Source organism: Colius striatus, chromosome 4 (genome assembly GCF_028858725.1).
Source record: "Colius striatus isolate bColStr4 chromosome 4, bColStr4.1.hap1, whole genome shotgun sequence".
NCBI lineage: Eukaryota > Metazoa > Chordata > Aves > Coliiformes > Coliidae > Colius > Colius striatus.
The window spans coordinates 20,164,459-20,188,874 of NC_084762.1; the positions used below are offsets into that span (position 1 = coordinate 20,164,459).

The following is a 24,416-nucleotide window of genomic DNA, read 5'->3' on the forward strand; positions in this document are numbered from 1 at the left end:
GTGGGCAGGCAATGATGAGGATGAAGGGGTGTTTGCAGTTGTCAGCACAGGAAGGAGTGGAGGAATGTCTGCTTACAGCCACTTGTTTTACTCTGCGGTTCCCCTGACTTCATTTTTTTTTGTGTGTGTCTAAATGCGATGCTTGTGGCCCCAGGTTTGTTAAGCTGTCTTCAAATCTCAGTATCGTTTTTGCTTGAACAAACTCTGGAAGTTGAGTGCAATTTGGTGACAAAGGTTTCCCGGAGGGCCAGGTGATCACCCACAAGCTGATACAAACAGTGAGAATGGAGAATGATTTGTAGATACTTCTTTGATTGCGGGGAGGGAGAAGAGCTAAGGCATTACAAAAATTCATCAGTGGCTGTTAGTGCAGCTCTCACAGTGCTGTGTGTTTATGTGGTGCTGCTGTCCTCAAGAATGGCAGTGCTGGTCATGAGCCTGGTGCAGGCTTGGATCAAACCCTCTGAGGTGCCTACTGAGCACACTGGCAGAGGCCTGGGCTTTCCTTTTGGAAGCCTGGGGCCTGTTGGGTTTTGCTTTCGCTCTTGGTGCTGAAGCAGCATGTGCTTCAGTTCTCCTTTCTAGCTTAGCAGGACCACAGGCCCCTCCTGCATGAGGGCTGTTGCCACAGCACACAGTGCTTGCGAAAGGAACAACTGTGGGTACTCTGTTCAAGTTAGCAAATTGAGCATGGGGCCAGAAGATGGGTACAGATGTGTTTTATATTAAGGCTACCTGCTCTCTGTGTTGCTGTAATCCAGTCAGACTGTATAGGTGAATTTCATCCAGAAAACCCCTGCTTTGCTGGTTCAGCATCTCACTGTTAGACTAGTATAGCTTCCTTGGTTTTGGTGTATTACATCAATGTAGTACTGGAGTATCGTGACTCGGAGTTGTTATTCGCTTAAGGCATTATCTAAGTTCAAATTCTGGTATGCTTTATGGAGAGATGCTTTTAGTCATCTGAGCCAAAGTCCTGAGGACCATTAGTGATCCATTAAGTCATCAGAAGGTGATTTTCAAAACCTACATAAAAGCTGTCTGCACACATGATTCCCATCATACATGCATGGACATAAAACAGGAGGAGTAAATATGTTTGAATATTTAAAATTTAGCCTAATTGTTAAGTGTTGTAGCAATAGTATACAAAAGACTCTGGAAGGATGGGGTCGTCTTATTCTTGTCTGGTACCACTTCCCCTACCCCACCCCACCCTCAAAACAGAAGGTGATTCCCTAGCTCAGTTTTAAGGCAAGACCATGAGCTGTGTGCTTCACTTGTTTATTCTGTGCCTGAGTGTATCTGTGTACATGAGGGCATATGGATGTTGTAGAGTTGTAGTTATTTCAGGAAGCAAAGTATTATACATGCACTAACACAGGTAAAACAAATTTGTCACTAGTAGCTTAGGGAGTTTATGGCAAAAAGAGCAGTCTGTCTTTTGGTACTCAACAGAGAGTACCTTTCAAGAGACGTTACTCCTTTTGGTGGTTATCTTTTAGAGTTTGTTTTGTTTGATTTTATTATTCCCTAGAGGAAAACATTAGTTAGAGGTACGAGTTCAAAGCCTTAGTTTTTACCAAATGCTAAGTGAAGGAGCGACCACCAGATACTCCAGTGCTGCTGGTTTTCTTTTTATGTTTGTCTTCTTTTCCCCATAGGCTGTTCCAAACTGGTACTCCAGCAGTGGTGACAGTGAGGTGACACTGGCATTATAGTTCTCTACTGCTGGGGTGCCAAGTCAGCACCAATGCTTCAGTAGCAAGGGCCAAGTTTGTATTAAAAAGGTCAGTTAGGAAAACTTTTTTCATTTGGTTTTTCATTTGCCTTGAGGTGATGCTTTGAATACTATTAATCCCTTTTTCTTCCCACATGATGCCTTTTCACCCTTTTTCCTTCCTGCCAGCTTTGATGTAAAAGCACATTCAAAATGTAGTACAGGTGATGTTGCGCATCCCTTCGGGTAGGGGTGACCATTTCTGCTTAGGAGTGTCACCGCCGTGTGCTCTGGGAGTACAATCTGCTCCTCTGTGTAGAAGCTTGGTGGGAGATCAGCGCATTACAAACTGTTTGTAGTGTGGCATAGCGATTCTTTAGGTGTTATAATCTCAAGGGTAAGCTGTAAACTTCTGTTTATTTTAATGCGATGCTCCACTTTGAAGTTCTTTTCTTGTCTAAATTTGTACACTAGAAGGCCTGGCCTTCATTTAAATGATCCTTGGATTTTTTTTCTACTACTTAGAAAAGAAAAAAACAAACCAACAGTGGGAAAGCTTTGGATAAGCTCATAGCATTGCTAAGATGGAAGTGATGAAGGAGGCTCAGGATTCCTGTTTGGGCCTCATGGGAAAAAGTGGTTTGAAATGCATGTGTGTGGGGATGCACATTCTTAAAACTGTCGTGTTTCCTCTGTTTCTCCTCCTCCCCATCGTGTTCTGTACTATATACTATGGTGTGTTTAATGAAACCAGTAAAAAGTGTTTGACTGAGAGTGTTAATCTTTCCCTGGCCCAATTAGTGTGGGGCTTCTACTTTAACACTAATCTGGATTTTTTTCGGAAGGCAGAACAATGAGCAGCTTTGTGCTACACATCAGGTTTTCCTCCTCCTTGCCTGCATTGTGTGTTTCTTCCTATCTATTCCAAAGGGAGAGCTCATGTGCAAAGACAGTGAAGCAACCTGGAGCACAGACTTGTACCAGCTCCCAGGGGCCAGGATGTGCTGCTCTGTAGCCTCCTCTCGATGGCGAGTCAAGTGACTGTGACTCTGAAGACTCAACATTTCTTCTCCTTTCTTCTTCCTTCCCGTGTGGCCCATGTTCTCCTTTTTGCTTCATCCATGATGCTCCTCAACAGAAGGAGAAGCAACTGTTGAGAGAGGTCTTAAAACAAGAAAATGAAATACAAATAAAAACACATAAGCAAAGGGAAGGGAGAGAAGTAACTGTTGATGGGCTCAGCATTAACATGCAGTGGAGTCACACTATATCCCAAAGGAGGAAATAGGTCTAGCAAGTGTCTTCCTGTACAGACTAAATGGGAAGCAACAAGGCTTTTGACTTTTTTTTTTTTTTAGCTCTAGTTTCTCAGTGACTCTCCCATTAGCTGGTTATGTGGGGCCTCTGTCAGAGGCAGGAGCCCCTTAGGTTTATCTGTGGGATCAAAGTTGTCGCTGTGTCATGGTTTCAGCAACATCATCAAGTGGAGGAGACATGTTCCCACAGTAGATCCAGGTCTCTTGATGTGGCTGTGAAAAGAGGGCTGCTGCATTGTTTTGTTTGGTTCCCCCCCAACCCCCACCGTGTCAGCACTCTAGCTTGCTCTCCCCTTTTCCTCCTTTTCACAGAGGCAGACTGTGACACTGGGGGGTTTTCTTCAAAGTAGATGATGATTTGAATCGTTGTGACCAGTTGCCTGTTTCCTAGGGGCTTTGGTCTGATATCTGAATGCAACGTGAGGCTGCACTGTTTGCCAGCCTGTTTCCTGTTTGTCCTCTTTCCTGGAGGTCTTTGTTTTCTTTTGGGGAGAGGGAGGAAGAAGGCTCCATCAGAACGACCTCCAAGCAGGGGCATTTGGTGTGAGCTGAGAAGGCTTGCAGTCCTGAAGGCAGCATGGCATAGGGCATCCATGCGGGTTGCTGCTTGTCTGATGCTCTGAGAAAACCACCACTTCCCCATCCTCAGTGATGCATTTATTTAAAGAAGAAGGGGGGAAAAAAAAGCTGTAAAGCAATCTCTGAGTGTATTCCTGCCTGAAGGCGCTCTGCCATGGGTTTTCCCACAGGAAGGAGTGATTTGGCCCAGTATTCTTATTGTTTCTATATCCTATTGCAAATAGAAAGTTATGCTTCTGAAATTGGTGTGGGCTGATCATGCAGTTCTCTTTTTTCAGTGGTGCATTTTTGCTTCATGCAAGGGAATAGAAAATAAAAATGTAAATAAAAGCATGCAACAGTAATATCTGTTTTTGCAGAAGTTAAGTTGCAATCTTTGAACTGCTTCTGAAATACGAAATTTTTAGTATGGGGAAGACAGTTTTAAAAGCAAGATCTGTCACTATACAGCTTTGTTTTTGTTAGTAGGAAGATAGTTTAATTCAGAAATAAAACATTGGTTATGCTGTAATAGCATAACACATAGTTTTTCTCCTGCAAGAACAGAGAGCAAGCTGGCAGGTGTTTCCAAACCAGGAGGTAGGTTTGTTAATGTGTGCATGTATGTCTGCCTCTTTGTGATGAACATTTCTCATTTTCGCTGTTGCTAAAAGGAGCACTAGAAATTCTCTTCTCTGGGAAGCAGCTAGCTGAAAGTTACCTTGGCCAACACAGAAGTCTTCACAGTTATGCAATAGATTAACTTTTTCCAGGATAAATCAATGATAACAATGATAACATCCCAGGTATTGACTGAAGGAGGAATGAATAGATCTACTTTGGAAGGGGGAGTTGTTTTGTGTGGTTGGACTAAAGCACTTCTTGGCATTGTTGCCACAGAAATCCATCCCAATAATTTAAACTGGTTGTACTAAGCAGGTACAGCAAGCAACTTGGAAGATCAGACCACAATTCTTTCGTGCTTATTCAAAATTAAGTCAGCTACCATTAACTGGTTGCTCTTGAAGGACATGGACCTCTTTAAAAACCAAACAAAGTAAGAGCAAAGTTACGACAGCTAAGGACAAACAAAGAAATGGCTCCTGTAATTGCTGGAGAGCATACAGAAGGATGGGTGCTTGGCCTTACCTTGGATCAAGAAATCCCCACGTTGGGAGGGACCACTAATGTTTTCTTTGTAGAAAACTACAAAAATGACTGGGTAAGAGTTACCTTGAGTTGTTCAGGAGAGCATAAAAATAGTCTTTTTGTCTGTTTCTGAAGATGCAAATGGAAAACAGTGTTAGTTACAAAGTTGATGTTATCCAGAGCCTTAGACGTTGGGCTTACTCGGGTCCTAAGTTATGTCTTCACACTGCACTGTTTTGCTGTGTCAGACCATCTTGAGCGCTGCTCCTAAGAGGGTCGGCGGTTACACGTAGGAAGCTTCAATCAGCTGCTTTGCCAGGCATTAACGTGAGATGAGGAACTGCCCAACATAGGCCACGCCCTTTATCTACCTTTGCTTGTGTACTTTAAAATGTCAGTAATCGGGATATTTCTTGTCATTCAAGTCATTTCTTGTTTGCCAATGCTGTTGAGACAGCATTTGAAGATGTGTTACGTGGCTGATTTGCATCTCATCCTTGAGAGTATCTTTTTTTTTTAAAGGAAGAAACCGTGTTGAGTTAACCACAGCTTGAGGCTGCTGGCCTCTGCTTTCTGAAACTAAAGAAAAACCTGTGTTAAGTTTGCTGCATGCGATTTGGAAACCTGAGGTGTTGAAATGTGTATTAACTTCTATAATTAAATCACTAGTTTGCTTGTAAGATTATAGAGGTGTATTTTTTTCTGTTAAAAATGTATCAGTAGTTTTCCGTATTAGAAATAACCTTTTCCAGAGGCTGCTGCTGTGAATGCTGTGGGCAGTGAACTCTCTCATCTGTTGATCATTCCTTGTCACCTCTAAAAATGATGTTTAACTGCCTTGTCACTCTCCAACCAGACCAGGCATCCTTCCTGAAACCCCAATGAGGGCACGATAAGTTTGTGGTTTCAGAAAGGTGTATGAAGAAATTTTGTCAGCACATGTGATGGTTGCCTATGTCTTGAACTCTTCTGGGAACCTTGGGCAGTAGGTGAGAGAAATGGGCCAAAAGATCCCAGAAACCTCATCAGTCATTTCACCGCTGCTCAAAGGAAGTAAAAGGTCACTGTGAATTCAGAAATCGCGATAAATGTTAATCCTCCGACAAGAAGAGTGTGTGTAGGAAATTAAATCACTTAAATTCTCTAGCTGCAGAATATTTTTCCAACTTCTTAATCAAGTGTCTTAATCATGACTGTCGGGGATATGCTAGCTTACTGTCTTCATCTGTCCCTGTTCCTTTTTTTTTTCTACCTGTATACTGGGGACCAAGCTAGTAAGGGTTTACTTTCTTTGTTTGCCCAAGTTTTGCCACTGGCAGAGGCAGCAGCATCTCCCAGCCCAGTGCCCAGCCACTCGTGGGAGTGCGCACATGGCCCTGCTGGCACTGAGACTCATGCTGTCATGAGACCTATGTACCAGTCAGGGGAACCCTCAAAGGGTTGTAGTCTTTATTTTGCTAAAATGGCTTCCAGAGAAAACTTATGGCCTTTCTATTTTTTTTTTTCTTCTTCCTCACGTAGTGCTAGAGGGTGCTGCTGAAGAAGAGGCTGAAGAGCCAGACGCTACTATACATACTACACTAAGTGAGGAGACCAGCAACCAAGAAGAGAGCCACAGTCAATCAGGGGATAAAAATGAAGGTAACTGGTTTAACTAGCTCTGTGTGACTCTGTAAATTAGGGCATTGATTAAGGCTTGTAGAAACATTTCTTAGCCATGTGTGTGAAGTGCATAAGATACACTGAGCAGAAGCACTGGTGCATATATTTCTTTCCCATCCCCAACCTTTATCTGTCTGAAAAATCTAAAATAGCTTGAGCAAAAGCATGGGCACATACATAAATACTCAACTACCACTGCAGGCTTCCAAACTAAGATTTTCTTGGCTCCCAGTACCTTGGCACCACATTAGTTAGCCTCAGAAAACCACCTGTTTGTAACACTCAGACTTATCTTCCAAAGACAGTATTATGCAGAGATCAAATGTTCACAGGCAAAATGTGTTTCTCCTTGTTCACCTCCTCACATCCTCTTTTGTTGCAGTTTCTTTCTCACATCACACATGAAGATTCTGTGCTCTTCACCAGAGGTGACAGAGCATCAGAATTGCAGGGTATTCCTGTTTGTTTGGGAGACTTCTTTTGGGGAAAGGGGTGTTTAGTTTCCTTTTCAGATTTGTAAAGAGGAAAGTGGAAGGCCTTACCTGTGTGTTTGACAAAGTATGTTGAGAAACCACAGATTAGACTTCAGCTTGTTTTGAATTTGATGTCTGAGACAGGAGCATCCCTGCTATGTACAGAATAGGATGGATGGAGAAGTTTGAACCTGAACAGCTTTAGCTGTGGCATTAGTCATGGATGTAACATGTAATGCTCATGGACTAGCATGGGTTGGTATACCAAAAAGAACAAAAATCTACATAAGTGCCAGCTGTGGCAGTAAAGAGGCATTTGTGGGGAGTTGGGGTTTTGTTTCAGTTGGACTTTTGCTAATTTAGCTTATTCCATATACAGAGTTGGCTTAAGCTATGCTAGAAAGAGAACCCAGTACCCTACACTATGTTACTAATGCCTTGATTGTGCAGTTCTGCTCAAATCACGTGCTTGCTTGAATGATTGTGCTTGCCAGAGCATGCATTCATCAGTACTGCTCTACTAGTTCATGGTGATCACAAGGTACCACAAATAATAACATTTTACAGCAGGAGGGTTTAAAGTAAATCCCTCTATAAGCCCCATATTGAATTAAGGTTGAAAACGAAGATAACATGAATGTCCTATGAGAAGAAATGTACACCTTGTCCTGTGCATTCCAGCAAGAGAAACCTTTCCCATTACAACAACTCCAGTTACTCTGGGTTGTTGCCTGTGCTCCATGATGACCCAGCAGAGTGTGATGTATATGATGTTACAGGCAGCTGAAAATTCTCGGGTATGTTATATTTTTTTTTTCAGATGGCCTAGCAACTGTTTTTATTTTTATTTCCAGAGAAACAGCTGGAAAGCTTAAACAGCTACAAGGTATCACCAAGTTCACCAAACAGTGTGGAGGGAGCAGACTTGTCCTCCATTGACGCCATGATGTCAGCAGTGATGAATGTGGGGAAACTTGCTGAAAGTGGTGGGAACTCTCAAAATGTCAAATCCCCCACAAAGTCTCCTGCACCAAATCGGATTGGCAGGAGGAACCAGGTATGTAAACTCAAATGCAGGGAGGGAGAAGGAGAGACAAGCAGCTGCATGGGAAGTGATAAGACATAATTACATTTCTTTGATTGTTTTGCCTTTTGTCCTCTTGGTGGGTACTTCTTGCCTCCACTGTTGCTTCTCTGTGTCTGTTTCCTTATGGCTCACCAGAACATAACTTTAGAAAGCTAGGAATCAAAGGGTTCATGTAAAACATTTGAGCATGAGCTCTGACGTCGTACAATGGTGAGCTGGTCTAGCAGATGCCACTGGCAGTAGCAAAGCTATCTAAGAGTTGCTGCTTCTTCCCCATGCCATCCTTTCTCCAGGCTCTTGCATTCACCTAATCTGTTGGGAAACCAGATAATTTCAAGAAGTAGCTCAGAGACGAACTGAGTGATGTGGCAGGGAGCTTGCCTTGGCTATCGTGGGAGACTCCTCAGAAGTGCATCACTGTCCCCCAGGGAAGATCCAAGTGATTTAAGATTAAAGGTGGTGCTAGAACAAAATATCCCTCAGGAGTCTCGGTTCACAGTGTGTAGTGTAAGGTATCGTTACTCCGGTGTTAATGAAAATACAAAAAGCTGTTGCACAATACTTTGTATAAATCTTGCAGAACAAATATATGTAGCTTTTGTCAATTTTTTTCCATTTACACTTGATGGCACCAATTGATAGCAGTATTGATCTAAACAAGCAAGAGTCGTATCAGCTAAAGCTGTGGTTGTTTATATCCATGTTTATATCTCTGGGCCAAGGCCTACTAATGAACGTGTTGCAGAACATCAAGAAATACTCCAGATCCCTGTGTCCATTTGATTTTCGAACTTGCAATGAAGCCCGGAAACTTTGTAAATGAATCAAGATGTAAGAGGGACCAGAAAGATTGAGAGGCATGACTCATGTGATGTTCCTATAGTAGTTTATTAATAGCTTGCTGAGTAGCTGCCCTGTTGACAGACTTACGACTTGTCTTGGATTTTTTTGCTTAAAAGGAGTTAAAAGCCATAAACTGTAAATGATCATTGTTAAATGAAGAGTTTGGGCAGTACACAGGCAACTGTGTTTGTGGGATTGCATTGTCTAGCACTTGGCTTTAAGGTTTATTTGCAGTGTTCCCATATAGGGGCTGCCCTGGTTCCTTGATTTCATCATGTGAAGTGAGATACTGGAGTTCAGACTTGTCTTAGTGGCAGTGCAATTACACAGCTGTCCGCCGGTACACCATGTGGTTTGGCTTCAGCGAAGTTTATTAGCGTTAGTGACCTTTATTCCACCTGATATTTCGATGGGCATGGAATCAAAGGAAGCTCTAGAGTAAATGTGACAGGATTAAGAGGGATTCTTACAGCATAAAAATAAACAAATACATTGAAAACATAGTAAATAGCCTACTTGTTTTTGGGCTGAAAGGTTGTTATCACCACAGGAGCAAATGGCTACGTTACTGAGAAAAGAGAAGTGAGATGTGAAACATTAAGTGGGTATCAATCTGCTTAGCAACCTCTAATACAGCGAATTTCCACTTTCAGCATAGCCAAATGAAAGCACGGAATTGTTTCAGTGTGTGGCAGCACACAGATCTCAGGTACCGGTCAGAATGTACCCCTTATTATAGTCTCAAGGGTAGCAGGAGGTAGCTACTTTTCTGGGCCTGACTACTGTTTCCTGTGAATTGGCAGTGAGGCATTTTTGCCCTGAACCTTTGTCCCAAAGTCTATGATTCTCTTTATAATGCTGACTTTATCTTGTCTCTAGCCTACCCATTGTCTAATAAACAAGTTCTCCCATTAACCTGCATCTGTTTTAATTTCTCATTTTCTTTGCTCTTGAAGAAAATAAAAATCATGACAAAGGTGTTTCTTTGACCTAGAGTAAAAAAAACCAGGCCCAATAGACGATTCCAAAAGCATTTGCCACCAATTGATGCAGAGCAGTCCTGCCAGATTGACTTACTAGAGGGCAAGTAGCTAACAAATTAGCTGCTAATTTTGTCTTTTGGTTCAGGAGGTGTGTTTTCAGGCCCCAGTGAGGTAGCTGAATTTGTGAGTCAGGATGCTTTTACAGTAGAGATGCTGATGTGGATTGGGTCAGCCAGCAGCGTTGCTGTTGTAGCTACCCTGGATTTGGTTGAGCTGTGTTATGGTATGCAGCATGTACCCTGCATGACCACCGGAGAAAGTTTGGGTTTTAGTTAATAATAAACCTCAGATTCAATAGTAATCAGCTCTGGCTGAGCTGTAGTGTGTTTCTGATCTTTGCTTCAAGGTGAACCAGTAATTACTCTATCTTCTGTTAATTTGCTGATGCGAAGAACAGGCAGTCTGGAAAGCAAGCTTTGAAACCATCAAGTGCCTGGTGTAGAACTGCAGCACTCGTTTGAGGGGAGAGGGCAGGGGACCAAAAAAAAAAAACCCCATGTAGTAGGTTGATAATTTCACAGAAATACCCTGGGGATTAAACACTGCCTAAACTGTCAGCACAGCTGCAGGGATTTTCCTCAGGGCACAGTGTGTTTGTTCTGTCCTGAGCCAACTTTAACAGGGTTGCAGTATAATTGGAACTAAACATTACTCCACAGACAGGTTGCATACAGTAAAATTACAGTTGCGTAAATAAGACGGGATGAGCATGTATGTATTATATATTTGTATGTGTCTGTGTGAGGGGGGCACTGGTATAATGCATTTTAACTTTCTTGGGATGTTAAGACTTCATAATGGCAAACTTTGTTGCTTGCTTTCTGATATTTTGCAAGCAATAGTACATTAGGCCTGTGTGTGTGGCCTACAAGTATTATCTTTGAGACAGAGAGACCTGAAATACAGTTATAAAAAGATGTACAGGAAAAACAGTTGGGAGAAGTGGAAGAACCTAATCATTGTAGTCCCAGTCCTTTTAGAAGTGAAGTCACAAGTGACAAAATGGGAAAATAGCTCTTTGTCCATGTCCACAGGTCACTGAAGTTAATGGAAAATTATTGTGGCCCCTGTTTATGAAAGCACAGTGTTAGATTTCAATAGGAGACTCTCTAGAATGGCTCCCCCAATCATGTGGGAGTGGCTGTTGATTTATTGAGACTTAAGAAAACCTTTCTCTAACACTCTGTCAGCATCTTCCCTCCTAAAATGCCACAGAATTTGTCACAGAGATTTTTCATAGTCAGTGTTCTCCACAAATGCTTGTGTCTGGAAGTTGTTGCTCTGAGTTGATGCCTTCTGGGATGGCGATGGGGAATAAGAGTTGTGTGGAGAGAGGAGATGCACAGACACTCAGCAACTCCCTCGCAACTAAAGAGCTACCAAGGACAGGTTTTTTTTTTCCCCTTGTTTTCATAGTTACTAGTGATAGTTAAAATAGTCAGCAAAGGTATTTAGTAGAACATGTCCTTTTGGCATAAATATTATACTTTCTCGTTGATCATGCAGAGATATTTTTTGTACTCTGGTCAGGCAGTGAGTCTGTCTAGCAGGTGAAAATTTGCATCATTCTACAGAAAACAAAGGTTTGATTTTCAGTGACAAACCATCTTCCTTTTAACATACAGGAGTTGGTGGAGAAGTCATGCCTGGGCTTCTTGGTGAGGTGGTGAGAACACCCTTGATGTCACACGGTAGCCATCCTTGTGGACAACTCAGGCAGATGCCTTTGGTTCCTGCAAGAGTGCCATTTCATCCGTGGCTGAAAGAGTGGTGGTTTTGCTCAGTGTCTCAAGGGCATACTTAAATCCAGCTGAGCTCTCTTGTTGGCTTCATTATTTGTACTCCTGGTCAAACCACAGTTACTCCTGATTCTCACCTGGGTGGAGATTAACCCGGGTTCATAATGTGTTCTTTTTGAGTCACGTACACTCCTGCATTGTCACCTCTTTTTCACCATGATCTCATCAGATCTTGCAAGCTTGAGAAGGGTTGGGCCTGGATGGGATGCTTCCAGGAGAAACACAGGATGCTGAGGGAAATGGTGCTGGTGATTCAGTAAATGCTGCTCTTCCTTCTGAGTCAGCCACAGAGCAGAACATAGAGCCTCTTGAAAAAGGCACCAGGCTAGTGCCTTGCCATCAAGATGGGGTGGAAAACCTGAAGTCCCAGCAACTTGTGCTTATTAAAGATCTTTTGGGAAGATTAGTGGCATTTACCCACATATTCTGGAGGTCTTCCAGGAATTACTTTCTGCTCACCTAAATTCCTCCTGGCAGTTTGAGCTGGTCGCGATAATTGCCTTCACTTCCTGTCTTAAACTGCTACTACTGATTATCCCTGTGCTGTTAAAACAGCTGCTGTACTTCTGTGGTAGTTGGAATGGCCCTTATTTATAAATTCAGAAGTTTCTGAGACTTCCCTGTGGGATCTATCAAGATGATAAATGGATACGTGTGAGTTGCTCTGTTAGCACTGGCCTTTTGTACTCAGGATGGATTATATTTTTTCCATCACCAGCAGTAAGAGCTTTCAAGTTCTTTTCTGTCGATATTCCTTCTTATTTCTTTGTTTTGTTTTGTTCACAGGAAACAAAAGAAGAGAAGTCTTCCTATACCTGTCCTCTGTGTGAAAAGATTTGCACTACACAGCACCAGCTAACTATGCACATTCGTCAGGTACGCAGAGTACCGCCTCTGGATTTTTTACTGTCATTAAGAGTGTCTGGTTGGCAGTGGTAAAAAACAATTCCAGGTGCAAACCAGAAATGCTTCTATTATGACTTTATTCAATTCTTTCACTGTCATTTTGCCTTTCTCCTTCTATTTTCTTTAAAAAAAACAACCCCACAAACCCAATCCTGAGGAGGGTAATTTCCCCAACACTCCTCCGACAGTGTCTCAAACAAGGATGTATGTCCTATTCTGCATAACTTTAGATTTCCCAAGGATCCAGAAAACCCTTTCCATAATGAGGCATAAGTCCTCTTGATTTCAAACATTATCCTGTTTGAGTACGGATCTTTTTACTGGCCATGCAAATTAAGAAGCAGGACAACACAATTTTTAAATCATCTCACTGTAGAGGAGCCTCTGAGTCCTTCACAGGACATAGCAAATTGGGAGGCAGAATTAAAAATACACTTTCTTAGTGCATGATGCATTTTTTTGGTCAGCTACAGGCCTCTTCTTGCTCCTCTTGAAATATATGCATACTTTATAAGGAGGTTTGGCCTTGTCTGTGTCGGAAGGTTCTGCTTCGATGCTAAAGTTGTGGCTCACCACTATGAGTCCACTAAACTAGTTGCTTCAGTTTTCCCTCCTGTACTGTAACTGTTACTTGATTTCTTTTTCTTCTGCTGATTTTTTCTTGTATGTGAATAAATCTTTGAGTCTCTGAATGCGAGTAAGAAAAAGTAGTACATATAGCACAGTAGTTAATGGCTGTATTTTGGCCCAGTAATGCATTTTTCTGGCCATAGAAGTCTGCATGTGCACTCAGAAGCAGTTTAATTCTGTTTTCTTACTACACAGTCAGTTTGAAATTGGTATCTTTGAAGAGTGTTTAAGTCTCTGTCTTCTGCCATGAAGTTTGTAGTCACATCGTCTTTCTGTTTTCCCCCTTACCACTCACCCAACCCCAAACCACTGTGCAGCTTAAAGTATCCCCCAAGGTACCATTTGCCTGATGGGTTGCTGCAGAGTCCCTTTCTTGTGCAGCACACCCAGCAGGAATGCTGCATGTGGCAGGCATTGCAGGCTCTCTGAAACAGCTACTTGTGCTGGTGCACTGAGGAGTTAAAAACGCAGGGTGGGGGTGGAGTTCAGGGGGGAGGGCTGGGGAGGAGAGTTATATACAGGGGACACCTTAATAAAAGGTATTGTGCTGAGTGGCTTTTTAAAGCTGATTTTAAGATATTCATACTTCTCACTAATATTAAGGGGCACTCAATGAAAAAAAAAATCATTGCTTTCTCTAGCATAACACTGACACTGGAGGGACAGACCATTCCTGCAGCATCTGTGGAAAGTCTCTGAGCTCAGCGAGCTCCCTTGATCGCCACATGCTGGTGCACTCAGGTGAAAGGCCTTATAAATGTTCAGTATGTGGACAGTCCTTCACCACCAATGGAAACATGCACAGGTGAGTGCTGATTGTGACCCAGGAGCTTGGGAAAGGATCACAGGATAGGGGGCTGTTTTGTTGCCTTGGAAAGACTTTCAAGCTGGCTAAAGACACTTAAGTGGGCAGGAAATGTGGAATATCTGTGATCTACATGTATGACATGACACACATGCAGCTACTAGGATGCTTATATTGTGGGAGGAAGTCACATGTTAGAAAGGTGTTCTTTCTCTCTTCACATGTTATCAGGAGTTGCTGCAGATACCCAGTATTGATCATTGTGGTTTGTTTTTAGGATTTTGGGTTTTTTTGGTCAAATGGACTATATATTTCTCAAAAGACAAAAATAAATAACTAAGCTGTAGAGGAGCTTTGCATTTGTAGCTTCACAGTCATGGATACACGCGGTTGTGTTGGAGGATCTGTGGTGGTGGTGGTGTATGATACGTAGTTAGGAATCCAAATGCCATCAGGAAGGTGCCTCTTCAGAATAAATGGTCTTTTTTTTAAAAATGCACCTAGCAGCACTTGCTTGTACTGTAGGCAACTTACTGCACTGTAGATCCAGAAGATTCTCTGTAACTCAAGTTACCAAATGTATTTCATGTAGTTTCCTTCATAGAGATGTAGCAATGTGTACAGTTGTCAAGTGGGGAAACAAAATGTTAAACCAAATGGGATGTTCTTTCCTCTCTCTCATCCTCTGATTCAGTATTCATTTATTTGCATGGGTGGAGCACCTCAGAGCTGATTAAGACTTTGTGAATTCCCACATAGCTTTAGTCCCCATATCAAAGACTTTACAGCCTACAAAGAAACTGCAAGACAGGTGGGTGAAAGGAATACAGCTTTTAAGCAAAATGACAAGAGTGATTCTGTGTAGGAGGGAAGAGATCTTGTTTCCTTGATTATTACCAACCATTTTCCAAGCAGTGTGCTATAGGTGGAATGAAAGTGGTGATTTCATTAACAATAGGAAAGCTAAGGTGATGCTGCACAAAGGAAGCAATAGCTTCTTGCAGCTTTACTTTTTTTGTGTTATATTGTCCAGGCTAAACAGTTACTCAAACCAGAGGAGAAATGGGAGGGAATGCAGTTTTGTAATTCCACCTTTATTTACCTTGTACTTGATTGGAATTGGGGAGAGTTGGAGAGAGAGACATAAAATGAGAAGGGAAAGACACAAAGAGCTTCTGAGGAGATACTGGCCTTGGGCATTGAATAAATCACACATCTGACTCATCTGGCCCAGAGGTGTTGTGAGCCACGTGTTTACCAGACTGGGTCATTAATGCTGTCTGCCCCGAGGAAGGCAGGGCACTGCTGAGTGGAGGTTGGTGCCACTGTCAGCATCCAAAGGGGAATTCCACTGAATTCCTTGTTCTGAGGAACACTTGTGTCCAGGTCCTCAGCTTAGGCTGCCTGCTGAAGTACTGCTTGTGGGCTCTTTTTGGCTTTTTGGTCCCTAAGCATATCCTTATCCTCTCCCAGAGGCATGAAAGGGGGACTTCCCCCTGAAACTTGACTCCAAGCCTGTCAAATGTTGATGTAGTCACCTTTGCTTATGTGGGTTTCCCCATACAGCAATCCTTACCGAGCTTTAGTGGTAAAATTGCCAGACTTGCCAGGCTCAGTGACGTGCCCAAAAGAAGTATGTGCAGATCAGAACCTTCTGATGAAAAAGACCTTTAGGATTATTGAGTCCAGTCATTAACTTATCACTGTTAGCTACTGTCAGTCACTGTTGCCAAAGTGAAAAGCATAAATGTACAAGTAGGCAGATGAGGATAAATGCAAAGTGAAATGAAATTTGTTATCTGGTGCTATGACATACTCACAAGGAAGATGTTCATTTTGCCCACTGGGTGCCTCCTTCCAAAACAGGTATTTCTAGTCTAAAGTGGTGTGAAGCAAATTCCTTCATAGACATCTCAAACTTAGCTGTAGCATCAGGCCCGATGGCCTGCCAGGGCTGTGGATGAATGCCTTGCACATCACATTCAAAGCTGCTTCTGCCTCAGGGTCTCAGAGCAAGGACCTGCTTGCCAGGTCCTGCCGTGTGTGCAATTCCTGCAGGCCTTGCTTGTGGTGGCATTGTGTCTCTTCTTCTGTGCCAGACAGCCAGATGGGTGATAATACACATCCATTTTTGTCTGCTTTTGTTCACAGTTCCTTTGTTGTTCACTATTTTTGGGCTACAGTAAGTAATGTCAGCTACATGCCCAAAACAGCAAAGAATTAACTTTCCTAACCTGACCCTAGTAGCCAGCATGGTGGTATCCCTGAAACATTGCACAGCATGTGGAGTCAGAGAGAGAAGTTGTGGATGTAGCAGAAGGTTGTCGAGGTGCTGCTAAAGAATCAACTTAGCTGGTGAAGGTCCTGCAGGACCCTCCAAGTATTACTGCGTTTAGGCACATGCTATACACATCCTCTCTTCTTTCTCCCCCTCTGCTTTGTTCTGTCTCTATTTAGCTGTCTGTAATTTTTTTTTTTTTAATCCAGACTTTTTAAAGACCTTTTAGGGGAAAAAGTCCAATGAAATGCTTTTGTCAAGGGAAATAACTGTGCCACAGGAGTGCTTATTTCTGTTACAGCAGATATGAAATTTCTGGGCTGTTTTTCTGCCTCATAGCAGCCAGGTCCTTAGACATTCAGCTGACCAGAGGAGGGAAGGAGTTAGGGTTGGTTTTTTAGGTTAGAAAATATCAGTGGTGTTACACTCTCGAGTGCCCTTCTTCTCCATAGAAAGAAATTTTTCTTCTCCCTCTCTTTATTAAGTGAAAGGAGGAGGAGACCTTCCAGAGCTCTTACTTGCTGTTCTTTTGCATGTATACATGTTTTTTGCAATAGCCATACTTTTTGTGGACTGGGAAGACTCTTTTCTGTCCATCTCTTCTCTGGATGAGTCTGGCTGTGCTGAGGTGGTGCGTGTACCTGTTAAATGGATGCTGCCCATCCTGACTCTCACGATACATGCAGCACTTCATTTGTAAATGAGTCATAGCCTCTCACATAAAGTCCAGTTTCTTTTTGTTGCGCTCCTTGGCTCCTTGTCAACAAGTGAAGTTGAATGGGCACAGCAGACAGGGGTGAAGAGGAAGGTTCTCTTGTGCAGCACCATTCAGAAAAAGAGGTTAAAACCTGCTTCCTTTTCTGACCAGCGTGACTCTTGGCCAGGATATGCAACAGGGAACCATGAGCTTGTGGCATTTCAGATACTCTATTACAGCTGCCAGACTGCTCAGGAGTGGCCTGAGCCTCCTGTGGGGACAGTGGCTGTTGGAGACAGCAAAAGTCTCTGGAGAGTGCTCACTGTCCAGTATAAAAAGCCAATTTCCTTGTTCTTCCAAAATATGCCATCAAGCTAACTGCTCCCAAATCAGTGCCGCTCCTACTGTTTGGGGAGGGTTGTCGCAATCTGGTACCATAACTGAGAGATCCATTGATGTCTGGTGTCAGGGACAGGAATTGCTCTGAAGGAGGAGAGCTGGAGATGATGCTGAGATTGCTACAGAGACTTCTTTTTTACCAGTACTGGAAATAGCAAGTCTTCTTGGAAGGAGCAAGCTGTCTAACATTAGAGACTGATTTGGGGGTTTGGAAATTTTTTTCTTGGGGCTTTTGGAGGAAGGAGTTAGAGCCCTTTTGGGACTAGTCTCTGGCACCAAATAGGAGGTTGCAAGCCTCTTACTGCATCTCCACCACTGCATCTCTCCAAAATGCAGACAGAGGTGTTAAGATTGCTGCTGTGGGATTTAGTGGTGCTGGTGTTTTGTAAGCTTTAAGCAAAGGGACCTTGAGGTAAAGACTTTGCTTGACCTACTGAGTTGCATTCCAGTTGCATGCATTAGGTTTCAGGGGGAAGGGCGATGCCTCCACTTGCTCCAGAAGGGTTTCCTTTGGGGGTAGGAGGCTTTGCCAGTGCCTTCTTTTCCATTTCCGTGACTGAGGGTAGTCTGTGCCTATCACTTTAAAATCACATTTTCCTCCCTGCCAAAGACATGCTCTTCATACAACTTGAAAATATTACTAGGCTATAAATGCCAGAAGGGAAGGGAGAAATGACCTTCCTGCCAGTTTCCAGTGGGTAGCTATTAAAGGCTGTGTGGCAAGTCTGAAAAGGCTAAAGGGATAATATATGTATTTCAGTCACAGCTTCCCCAGTTTGGTAAACGAAGCTGCAACATCCATGGCTGATGTTCCCCAGGCTGTCCATATAAGTGCGGAAATGCAAACTAAATGAAGTGTTTCATATGAAACAAAAACGTCACAGGTATCTAGCTTCTTTCTCTCCTTCCACTCCTTACACTTTATCTAGTGAAAATGACTTTATTTACATCCTGCTCAGGTACTTGTAGGCTGTTTATGCACCATCTCAGAAACAGGTCTCAAACTTAGGAGGTTTTTGTTATTTTTTGGCACACACAAAACAACCCATGCAACAACCACATGCAGAAATCTTTGAAACTCAAGTTGGAAGAGCTGGATCACAGAAGCTGTGCTTTGAAGCATGCTTACAAAGGGTCCTATCAAAGAAGGTATTTCTCTTTTTAATTAAGAAGGCATTTTTCATTCTCAGTCTTATTTTCTGTGCTAGATAATTTTCCCAAACTTCTCTTTTTAATGTGCTGTGGAGAGACAAACAGCTGGTTTTGTTATAAGGGTATGGTACTGTTCTGGTGTTCAAACAAAATCTTTTTTAATCAACACTTTATACCTGTGTATATGTTACTGAAGGGTTTGGTTTTTTTTGAGACAGATAGAAAAGGCACATACTGGAGGGTGACCTATGAGTTTGCTGGTTTAGCTGGCCATCGCCCCTGGCAAGTAAAGGGTGGCCGCCTGGTGAAGATTGTAACGTACCAGTCAGAGGATGAGTGTTGAGTCCTGATAAAGGCACAGGGGTTGAGATGTGTATGCTTTAATGATTTCCCCACTCCCTTTAACATGGATCTGTGTTTCCTGGGAAGGCATGCATGCAGGCTGCCTGTGACTTTGCAAATGTGTAATAGGCAGTGTCCTCAAGATCTAGCTGAATCCATCCTCTCCCCGCATTCCACCTGTGAATTACTCCTGTGTTATTTATGGCATTGGCCTGCTTCCAGTACGCTGTGTGTGCTTTGTAGGGTGCAGTGCAATAACAGTGCCCAGCCTCTTAAGTACAAATAGGATCTCTGCAGTCTAGCACGTGCACTCTGGCATTTGCTTAAGATGGGAGTTTTTGGAGACAGAACATAGCCAAATGGGATGATGAGGGAACTGCCTTATTACACCATGGTTTGTTTTCTGGTGGTTTGCAAAGATGACCGAGTGGAAATTTGGTGTTAAACATTGATTGGCTTTGTAAAACTGAACATATAAAGATCTTGAAGCTAAAATCAAATAGCCAAGGAACTTGCCACACTGAAAATGACTGACACCACATGCGCGTTTTGAAAAGGCCCTCTCTTATTGTCTTGCAGAATGGAAATGTCTCTTTGGTCGTCTCCTAAGGAGCTTTTATTTCGGTGTAGTAATTGGTAGGCAGTGCTCTCAAATATGAACAAGCAAGCTGTATTACAGGCTTTCAAATCCATCCCTTATACATGGGGGATGATTTAGCCACTGTCAGCATGCTAGTGAAAGATAAGCTTCAGCAAATACAAGTGCCCTAATTCTTGAGCAGGGATAACGAACACAAAGGACTAATTTCTATTCCCAGTAATTGATGGCTGTGGTTGTAAGAGACAGCCGAGATGCAATAGCTGTTTTGGTTTTCTTTGAAATAAATATTTCTTGCAGTTTTGCTAGTACGTTTTGAAAATAAGGATGAGGAAACAGGTGAAACTGAGTTTCTTTGGTCTCTCTCCTTTCAGCAGATATATCCTGAGTAAATGTTTGATATTCTGCTGGGATCCCCGTGTTTTGAAAAAGACTAAATAACAAAGAAGAGGTTAAGCCTTTTCAACAACAGTATAGCAGTTAAGAGTCTATTCCTCTCTGTCTTTGATGAGAATCAGAAGACTACAGTATTTTTAATGGTCCCAGGAAGAAACTTGTCTCTCCCACTTTTGCTGAGAAGATTGGTCATCTTTTGTAAAGACTTTATATAATGACACATAAACAGGGTGCTTCAAAAACACTCTTTATAGGTATCTGCAGCAAAAAGAGTCTCTGAAGTAGCTCTTGTGCCACGGTACCTCTGTGGATTGTCAGAGCCAAAAGGAGATGCCGTGATTTCAGATGTGCTACATGCTGCTTGTAGGCTTGGACAGTATCCCCCTTCAGTTATCATTAAAGAACAGCAAAGGAAGTTAGCACAAAAACACGAATGCTGAGATCTGATTAGAATCAAGCGAAGCAAGGAAGTGCAGAGTTAAGATTTATACGCAGACCTTAATTAGCTCCATTGTTCTTGAGAACCGAAGTGTACACAATGAGGAACTTTATACTTGCATCTCCAGAGCTCTTTAGTACCTAAACATAAGAAAGACTTCAGTGTGCTTTTCAGTCCTAGATTTTGTGTGTGTTTCCTTTAAGTAACAGCTAAGTCTGATCTTGTGTGTTGTAAGGTTGTGGATTTTTAACCACAAAATGAGGGGCCACGCTGCGCTCAGTAACTTTCGGTTTGTGGTGCGACTTGCGCCGAGGGGAAGGTGGTCTGACGTCTCAGAATAATACCACCGTCCTCACTTGCTGGAACGTAAATCTCCATATAACAGAGCATATTGAGCATAGCTTAGTGCTGCTTTGTTACCCGTGTCACAGTTCAAATGAGCACAAGCCACTTGACAGATTAGGCTCCAGTCGCAGAGCACATGGCAGCACAAGACCTTGATCTTTCCACATAAGTATCCTTTCAGACGCATCACCTCCTCTGAAGGTCTGGTGTTCTCAGGGATGTTACCTCCCCTTCTCACCTTGAAGAGATACAAAATAAATACAAGCCTTAACTTAACTCTCAAGGTTAACAAGTAACATGTTGCTTTGCTGGCATTTTAGTTGGTGGTTTGTCTTCTAGTTTGTGCTTTGGTTGGGTAGGAAACGTAGAAAATGGTTGTGGTGAGAAAGTTTGCTGGGAGAGTTTGTATATTAAGACAATCTTTGCTCAGCTTGTTGTGTGTGCATGTCAGAAATACTTTCATTGCTTCTCTAATGAATGTGTATTCACTCTGTTCCTCCTGTTGTCTGAAAAGACTCCTGGGCCAAGTACTAACAAGAATGAGGAAAAAGTCAATCTCAAACTGCTTTTGTGGTTGCTGTCATTCTACCTTTAATGTATGTCTTCCAACTTTACCTTTTCTCCCCCCAGTATCTAACCTGCTCAACCTGTTCTAGTTCAGCATGCTGGAACCAGCAAGCAGCAGAACATATCCCCTCTCGGGGTCAGCAGGTTTTTTCCTCTTTCTTTTCTCCTCTCTTTTAAAAAATAGGCTATTCATTATCAGTAGATTGTCAGCATCTGGGAAACTTCTCTAGCTGCCAAAAAAAACCAACCCAGCAGTGAGGAGAATCTTGGCATTTAGGCTTAGCCACGGCCTTTCATGCTTTTTGAGCCATGATGCTCACCTGCATGATACACACAGCTTAGGTAAAGATACCATCTATAAAGCAAATAGCACACATTATAAAGATACTGCTGTTTCATGGGGGCATCTGTAGATATGCTGAGTTCATCAGGCTGCTCTTGTAGCTGAAGTTTTTTAAACACTCCCAGTGATCATTTTTTTGGCGAATTCTGAGTCAGCTATCCAGTGTTTCATGTGGAAAGATGTCTTAAAACAGAGGACGTGTACAACATCTGTGAGGCTCATTTCTGACATCAAGTTGCCACAATGTGTTGTCTTTCTTCAGTTTCAAACTGAGGGTAAAGAGAGTGAGGCAATCCATATTGTTCATGGACTGCACTAAAATTATCTTGAGGGCCAAAGTTCCCAAACTCCTCTAAAGTAATAGAAGTCATGCAGAGACTTTTGTTTCCAGCTACTACACTTGACTAAACAGGCTTGTAAGAAGATGTGAAAGCTTTTCCTAGTGCTTCTCTGCTCAGTGGGAGAATGCTGTGAGATCACTGCTGGTGAGGAAGGAGGACCACATGTTCAGGAACAGCAGAGGAAATGGGCTGAGCACGTGAAATCTCTTTTGCTAGGATGTCGTCCTCAGCGCTGGGAAAAGTTTGCTCAACTTGTGTGTGTGCAGTGATAACCTCTTACTTCCTTGCCCCTCCAGTTATTTGGTGGCTGCTGATACCAGGGTGATGCAGAGACCCTGCTTTAGTGAAGATGTGCTCCTCTTATCTAGTGCAGCTTCCTTGCTTGCGTGTGTGCATGTGCGTGTGTGTGTGTGTGTGTGTGTGCGCTGAGGGGAGGTTTTTGGCTCCATCTGCACAGCGTCCCCAGTACTGCTGTGGCCATCTATTTTTTCCTCCTGGAGCTGTGTGACGCAGCAAGTTGTTCTGTGCCGTGTGCCATCAGGATTGCTCAACAGTAGAGTGGGAGAGGGAAGCAATTGCATGAGGGCTTTGCCTGGTTGTGGGAAGTAGCTGGGACTTACACTTGCTCAGTTGATAAAGGGGTGTGGTTTTGGGGGAGAGGCAGGATGTACCTGAGACTTCTTCAACAGTGTTTGCTCTGAAGGATAAAACTTTTTCACCTTTCAGGATCCTTTCTCTAATTCCCTCTCTCCTTTTTTTCTTCATGCTAAAATTTAAAACTACTTTAATTGTCCTTACTATGTAGTAACAATTGCTTTCTTGAAACATGAAGTTTCCTGAAAAATCAGCAATGGAGTCATTGGCTAAGGTTATATACCATGATAACTAAAGGTTATGCCTGAAAACCACAGCTTTCCAAAAAGACAAAACAAAACAGTTCAGGATGTCCCAGGCCAACTTTTTGGTACACTTTTAAAAATTATACTCCTCCTGAATGTTATTGCTGTTAATAAACTTTTGTCTCCAAGCTTAAAAGTACAGGGGCTTCAGAAGGATCTTGTTTAATACTGTCCCTTATGAAAGAGTTGCTTATGGCTTGGAAATGTCCTTTCAGTATTTGTTAATTTAGCTCTGCTCTGAATTGAATGCAGACTGCAGGTAGGCAGTTTGGTGAAGTGATACTGGGAAGCTCACACTGCAGTTCCCTCGTCTTTTGCCCTCCCTTATGCAAGGATTTGTGCGAGCTGCAGATGAATGCTCTCTCTTGCTGTCTTTTGGGAAGCTTTGCTTTGGAGGCATGGTTTGAATCACTTCCCTGTCACAGCATCATCAGGCAAATATTTGTCTATTTTTTTTCCTTTGAGGTGTTCTGACAACGCTGTTCGTAGGGAACAGGAGTAACTTTGAGCCAAGCTGGGAATGCAGTTTTATCAATCTCAGCCTGTCTGAACTTGCTGACTGTGCGTAGCAAGTAGTTGCTCAAATGTGAATATAGCATAATTATTCAGAAATGGTACCCCCTTCTCTTTGGATTTGTAGATCAGTATCTTTCTTCTCACTCATGCTTACAACTTGCCTTTATTCCCAGCAAAGCAAAAGCTTACTCTAGGGTAGAAACACAAAGCACTTTGTGTGCATGTGCATGTATTGTACATCCTTTAGTATCACATCTTGACAGCTGCATGGCACTGGTTAACTTTACAGGCTGTCCTGGTAGCACTGAAAAGGGACTTCTGTCATTTGAATGTAATCACAGGTGGCTTTTGTAGTCCTAGCACACCCAGATAGCCTTGCTGATGTCATCCCAGCACTGCTGCCCAGCTGTAAGGTGGGACAACCTCACTGCGCAGGCAGACAGCCGGTGTGGCCACCCGCACCAAGCTTGGGGAACACTCATGACAAGTATGCGCAGCACCCACATGCCACAGGGCTGTGACACCCATGTGCCGCTGCTTGCTGCTATGCAGGGGCCCTCTTAGCCCTGATAGACACGGCTAAGTGCTGGGACCTCCGTGAGGACGATGAGCCGTGCTGCAAGAGTGTGGGGCCCGGGTGCCGTGGGCAGTGCCAGCTGGGGGATCCCCAGCTGTGCCTGCTCGCAGACACACAGATGAAATGAGTCAGTGCTTCCCAATCTGATCCTCCCCATGACCCATTCACCGCACCCTGCTCTTTCACCGCATGCGTTGCAATGGTTTTCTCACAAGCGTAGGCACTGGGCAGTTCTTGCTGTTCAGCTTCATTTTATTTCTCTCGTGCTGGTGTTCAATGCTGGTTAGCACTACAGTATTCGGTGGCTCTTCAAATTTTGTTTTGGGATTGCTCCACAGTTGTAAGAGAGGGTGTTTCACTTGCCATGAAGTGTGCATGCATATCTCAGGGCTTTTGGGATCTTTTGAGAGGGGGCGTTGAGGATACAAATGTCAAAAAAGCCAAGAAAAGAAGCAAATAGAAACTTGTCCAAGTACAGGTAATGTCTGATTTGCAAAATTACCTGTATCTTTCTGGTTCCTGTGATTACAACTGGC

General features: G+C 43.0%; 1 protein-coding gene across 3 annotated transcripts in view; it reads left to right on the forward strand.

Annotated features, from left to right (window-relative positions):
• RREB1 (ras responsive element binding protein 1) overlaps window positions 1-24,416 on the forward strand; it is a 124,466-nt gene that overhangs the window by 50,658 nt on the left and 49,392 nt on the right. For all 3 annotated transcript variants that reach the window (XM_061995948.1, XM_061995947.1, XM_061995949.1), the window contains 4 exons: window positions 6,265-6,384; window positions 7,733-7,935; window positions 12,437-12,526; window positions 13,828-13,991. In XM_061995948.1, the coding sequence (XP_061851932.1) occupies window positions 6,265-6,384; window positions 7,733-7,935; window positions 12,437-12,526; window positions 13,828-13,991 (577 nt within the window). The remainder of the gene's footprint in view (window positions 1-6,264; window positions 6,385-7,732; window positions 7,936-12,436; window positions 12,527-13,827; window positions 13,992-24,416) is intronic.